The 6,109-nt window shown below is 40.6% G+C and overlaps 1 protein-coding gene across 3 annotated transcripts; it reads right to left on the reverse strand.

The window, feature by feature from the left end:
• Positions 1-203: 203 nt before the first annotated feature.
• LOC113005094 (RNA-binding protein 25-like) lies at positions 204-5,899 on the reverse strand. Of its 3 annotated transcripts, none has more exons than XM_039451309.1 (2): positions 5,308-5,899; positions 204-5,213 (listed from the first exon to the last, which is right to left on the reverse strand). In XM_039451309.1, the coding sequence occupies exon 2, from the start codon at positions 3,464-3,466 to the stop codon at positions 2,510-2,512; it is 957 nt and encodes a 318-aa protein (XP_039307243.1). In that variant the 5' UTR covers positions 3,467-5,213; positions 5,308-5,899; the 3' UTR covers positions 204-2,509. The 3 variants fall into 3 exon arrangements, with proteins under 3 accessions (XP_039307243.1, XP_039307245.1, XP_039307244.1); XM_039451311.1 differs by having other exon boundaries at positions 204-4,946; positions 5,057-5,899; XM_039451310.1 differs by having other exon boundaries at positions 204-4,966; positions 5,057-5,899.
• Between the last annotated feature and the right edge of the window lie 210 nt (positions 5,900-6,109).

Raw genomic sequence — 6,109 nt, forward strand, 5'->3', positions numbered from 1 at the left:
ACCAACCTATCAAATAACCACATCCTTCTAGCCCAGTTCTTTCCAAATCTCCTCTTTCCTATTCCCCATACTTCTCTCATCACCACTGCTCCCTTGTTAACTCTCTCCTCTATATGTTCTTTCTGACCCCCATTTGCCATCATTACATACCCTAGGTATTTGTATTTTCTCACCTCTTCTATCTCTTTTCCTTTCCATTTCCACACCATCTTTTTCTGTCTTCCGCCTCCCCTTCTACACCTCATTATTTTCGTCTTTTCCACATTGACCTCTAGTCCCTTCCGTTCTATGTAGCTTTCTAATGCCTTAATCATCCCTTTCATCCCTGTCTCCTCCTCTGCAACCACTGCCACATCATCTGCATACGCTAGCGAGTATATTTTCCTTCCCTTTACCCTCACTCCTCCCCATCCCTCCCTCTCTAACTCCTCATCCAAATCCGCCAGCAATATCGTGAATAAGCATGGGCTCAGAGGGCACCTCTGTCTCACCCCTTTCCCCGTCCAAAAGTTTTCCCCTAGCTTTTCCCCCACCCTAACTCTACTTAGGATCTCCTCCAGTACCTTCTCGCACCTCACGACCAAGCTTTCTCTAACTCCCCTGTCCCTCATCATCTGTATGAGGATTTCCCTATCCACCGAGTCAAACGCAGCTTTCAGGTCTATATATAGCACTACCATCTTGCCTTTTCTTACTGCCACCCTCTTGTTTATCATACAATTCAGCACGTAAATCTGATCAATTGTGCCTACCCCTCTCCTAAACCCCGTTTGACTCGGTGGGAGTATCCCCTTCCACTCCACCTCCTCCCTCAATCTCTCCGCAAGTACCGCTGTGTACACCTTGTATGCCGTCTGCGTTAGCGTGATCCCTCTATATTCTTCAACCCTCTCCACTTCCCCCATTTTCACTATCGGCACTACCACCCCCTCCCTCCACTCCTCCGGCTGCCCCTCTCCTCTCCACACTGTCACATATTTCCCACAGCCATTCCTTTACTTCTTTTCCCCCATATTTCCATACTTCATTTACGATACCATCCCCTCCCGCCACTTTTCCCTCCTTCAGTTTATTTACCGCCCTTGCTATTTCTTCCCTACTGATATCATCTTCCACTCCTTCTCTTCCCCTCACCTCCCCTCTCACCCTCCACTCTACTCCCCCCCAACACCTTTCTAAAGTGTCCCTCCCATTCCCTCATTTCGATCCCTTCCGTGACTCTCTCTCTTTCTCCTCCCCCTATTTACTACCCTCCAAACATCTCCTTCCGTTCTTACACCTTCCAATTCTTTCTCCCATCTTTCTCTTTCCCTTCTTTTCCTTTCCTTACAATGTTCTCTGTATCCCTTCCTCATCTCTTTATATTTCTCCCCATTCCCTCCTTTTTTCTTCCACTTTTTAAACTCTTCCCTTACTTCTCTTTTCATATTCCTACATTCTATATCCCACCATCCTCTCCGCACCTTTTTCTCTTCTCTCTCTACTCTTTCCAATGCTCCTTCCACTCTCTTTTTCAATTTCCTCCAATCCTCCTCAATCACCTCCGAAACATTATCCCTCTTGCCCATGTATTCCTCAAATTTCTTCCTTCCCTCTTCCGTCCACACCCCTCTTCTTTCTCTTCCTTTTCTTTTCCCAATCCTTTCTTCCCCCCTTCCTCCCCCCTTCACGTACACCGTTAATGGCTGATGATCCGAGTCCACCCAGTCCTCCACCTTCATCTTTACCACTTTACCTCTCGTATCCTCATTTCCGATTACATAGTCAATTACAGTCCCCCCTTCCCTCCAGTATATGTCCATTCTCCCTCCTCATCTCCCTTTATACATCCGTTCAGAATTGACCATCCTAATTCCTTTAAAAAACCACACAATTTCTTTCCCTCTCCATTCATCTTCCCATCTTTTGAATTTCTCTCTCTTTCCCCTACCCCTCCCTCTTCCTCCTCTCCTATACCTCCCCCCTCTCTGCCCGTTCTCGCATTAAAATCCCCCCCTATTAATATACTTTCCCCCTCCTCTCTCTCCTCCATCCACTCTCTTAATTGTCTCGTTTTTTCCTCTAAATCCCCATTCACGTATACACCCACTAGTTTCCACCATTCTCCGCCTAATTTAACTTTACTCACTTGTAAACCCATCTCTCTCCTTTTCCTATTCTCTTTTCCTTTTTCTATCCCTTCCCTAATCCCTACAATCATCCCCCCCTATTGCCCTCCCTTTTTTGCTCTTTCTTCCCATTTCTTGCACCTCCCAAATGTATCCCTTCGGTAACCATCTTTTCACCCTCTCCCATCCTTTCTTCTGTAACCATGTCTCACTCAAAAACATCACATCACATTTCTTCAATTTCTCCCTAAAGTCCTCCTCTTTATTTTCCATGCCTGCTACATTCCAAAATCCTATTTTATATTCTTTACTGTCCCTCCTTTTTCTATTCCTCTTTCTATCATATTTTCCATTTCCCTCATTCCCATCCTTCTCCCTCTCTCCCACCTCACCCCCCTCTATTAAAAAACCTCTTTCCCTTTCTCCTCCTTTCCCCCTCTCTCCTCCACTCTTACATCTCTTCCCCTCCATTCCCTTAATTGATCTTTGATCTCATCCCATATCCACAATTTATCCTCGATCCACATTTTCATATATCCTACTCTTACCTTCTTTCCTTTTCTTCTATTCCTTTCTGCTTCCCTCTTTATCCACCACTCTACCCTTCTCTCTTTTTCCGTCGAGTCGTCCACGATCCACTCCTTCCTATCCCTCAGCTTCATCTTTCCCTTCATCACATCAATTTTCTCCCTCACACTCGCTAATCTCACCCATACCATGATCCCTCCCACCTTATCTTTATCTTTATCTTTATTCCCTATCCTCCTCACCCCTTCCACTCTCGCTACCACCCCCGTTGCCTCTACTATCTTTTCAATCTCTCTTTTTAATTCCTCCTTTCCCTCCTCCTTTACTCTTACCCCCTTTATAATTATATTCCTTTTCCTCTTCTCCCTTTCCCCCCTTTCCCTTTCTAATTCTAGTCTCCTCATCCTTTCTTCTAGTTCCTTCGTTTCACTCTTTCCTCTTATCTGCATCTGCTCTATCTCTTCTCCTTTATCCTTCTCCCTTCCTCCCGTCACCTTCTCCGCCCTTCCCCTACCTTTCTCTATACCCTCCACTCTTCTCTCCAAATTGTCTACTCTTTTCCTCATTTCCTCCATCCATTCCCTCATCTCCTCTCTACTGTCCCTCAATTCTCTCAATTCACTTTTCATTTCTTTAAAACCTTCCCTCACCTCCCGTAATATCTCCTTTAGCCCTCCTTCTTCTTGTCTTACCGGCGATCTCTTTACCATATTGCTCCTCTTAAAGATTTCTCCCTCCTCTACTCTAGTCTCCTCCCCCTGTTCACCCTTCCTTTTCTCTCCTCTCTTCAACAATTCTAGCAGTGGCGCACTATTTGATCTTTCCCTCATAAGGGGAAAGGCTTTCTGCCTTGCTCGGCCTTCCTACTCTTCTCTTTTCCTCTCCGTTCCCCTCTACTTCCTTTTCCCTCTCTTTCCCTCCCTTCTTTCTTTCCTCCATCTCGTCTTTCTTCTAACCTGCCAATTTTCCTATTTAAAATATTTACTAGAATGACTCTTTTTATATTTAAGATTATCACTTTTAATCTAAGAAAACAAATCAATTAAGTTTAGGAAATGTAAAAATACCAAATTATATGTTAAGATATTATATTGGATACTCAGTAGATTACTCCAATTCAAAATTTCCCGCAACTGCACTAACTCTCTCCTGCTATGCTTCTCACTTCTACCGCCCGATGTCGCTACCCTCCCTCTTTTCTGCTTCCTCTCTTTTCTCTATACCTACTATCCCGTCTAACCTCCAAATCCCGTCCCAACCCTACTATCACTCCTGTCTCCCTATTCCCTTACCCCTGTCCTATCCCTTATTCTCCCAACTCCACCTGCTACTTCTCCGTCCCCTCACCCCCTCACACTCCAATTCTGCCCTTCTTCTTCTCAAAAACACAATCTCACCAAACACCCTTACAAACACACGACTATCACTCTCGCTACCGGAAACGGAAGTCAAATTTGTTATAATAAATTTATGTGTTGATTCTAAATAAAGCTAAATTATTTATAAATAAAAAATAACTTTACAATAAATTTCTTAATTTATTAATCGTTAAATAAAGATGATATAGAGAAAATAATTTAATTACTATATAATTAAATTACAAGTTTATAAATAAAACTAAGAGAAAAGAGTTATGTAATTCAGTCTATATATATTTATTCATACCTTTTAACATTTCATGCATTTCATAATGTTTTACAATATTAATTTTATAATCTTCGATATGGTATTCTTATTAAAAATTGTAGTAAATTTTAATATTATAATATTTTTTATCACATTATGTCATTTCTTATAAATTTATTTATTGTTAAAAAATATAATAGGCATAAAACTTGCCATTTTTGAAACTTATACAATTAAGAGAATAATAAATAAAGCATTATTTCTTTAATATAAATTACTTTACCGGTATATTTATTGCCGAAGAAAAAAATCCATATTTCTAATAGCATCAGAATGAATTCCACACAGTCACCAATATTGTTAGGTAAAATCATTTTTCTTGATAGTAATTAGTATCTTGATATATGTATGGCGTAATGTCTGAAATTAGTAACGTCTCGAGTTAAAGGAACCAAATGTAATACTAAAATGTCTTTGATTTTTGCCCAGTTAATCAAACACCATCGTTGTGTCAATATTCGACCCTTCTATCTCGTTCCAAGGCATCTCTACCAGTTCTAGACTTCCATCCTCTTTCAAGGTTATCCATTTTCTATTTTCGCTCTTCATTTCCATTTTCTGCTCAGGATCCAAGTCCAATCTTATCATCTTTCTCAAGTTTTTAATATCAGCCGTGTCAATTGGCTGCAGAACGTACATTTGTTCTTGGGACACCGTGGAAATATTTTTCGTAAAAAAAAATTCTTTTTTAAGACAGATTTACAGTAATGTATTAACTAATCAGTAAGTAATACCTATTCGCTGGTAATGTAACGAAAGCATATAGATGATTACAATTTAATAAATCCTACAAGGGTAGATTGAGTAATAACTGACTGAAGAAAAACTGACTGAATCGGCTCCAAAAGTTACCTCCAACGCTTTATCATCCTTGACCAATGTCAGAATTATCTGTAACGTATCAACAGTGTCACTAATTATAAAAATTGTAACAGATAGCAAGAATGCATCAGAACAATTTCTCTTAAATTTAGCGCTACTCAACCTGTTTCATTCTCCTTGCTCTCCAAGTCATTCACTTTGTTGTAACTGTGTCTTTCACTTTCCTGCTGGCTCTCAAAGATGTGCTCGTTAGCTGCCCTTTCCTTGTTATGATCTTTCATGCAATGCATCATGAAGGAATCATGATACGTGGTGTATTTACACTTGTTGCACTGCAGCCAGATCTGAGATTTCGTCAGTATCTTCTTGCCCAGTGAATTTAAGTGGCAGGTCTCAAATTATTTAACCTCATGTCAAATTACTTAACCTTATGTCAAATGCAATCGTAAGCGGCCGGGATCAATCGTAAGCCTGACGTTACGTTAATCATGAACTGCGAGTACGAGGTGTGTTTAAAAAGTAACGGGAATTTTTAAATTTCGCGGGTTTGGAGAGTCCGACAGTCAAATTTTTTTTTCGTTTATGTTGGTATACATGCCCCTAAAGTATGCTAAAATGTTGAACTGTACTCATTGTTTACTTTGTCTGTGGCAGCCGCTAAGGTTACACGTGTTTTTATGAGCTCGGCGATTTTCGTTTCTGAAAAAAAATGGATCAAAGAATTTGTATCAAATTTTGCGTAAAAAATAACATAAAGTGTAACAAAGTGTGTGAAATGTTAACAAAGGCCTATGGTGAGTCTGCTATGAGTAAAACAAGAGTTTACGAGTGGTATAATCGTTTCCAAGATGGTCGTGAAGACGTTGAAGATGACGAACGCCAAGGACGCCCCGGCACATCAAGAACCGATGAAAATGTCGAAAAAGTGAAAGAAATGGTTATGAACAATCGCCGAATCACAATCA

The sequence above is a fragment of the Solenopsis invicta genome, chromosome 6 (assembly GCF_016802725.1).
Source record: "Solenopsis invicta isolate M01_SB chromosome 6, UNIL_Sinv_3.0, whole genome shotgun sequence".
Lineage (NCBI taxonomy): Eukaryota > Metazoa > Arthropoda > Insecta > Hymenoptera > Formicidae > Solenopsis > Solenopsis invicta.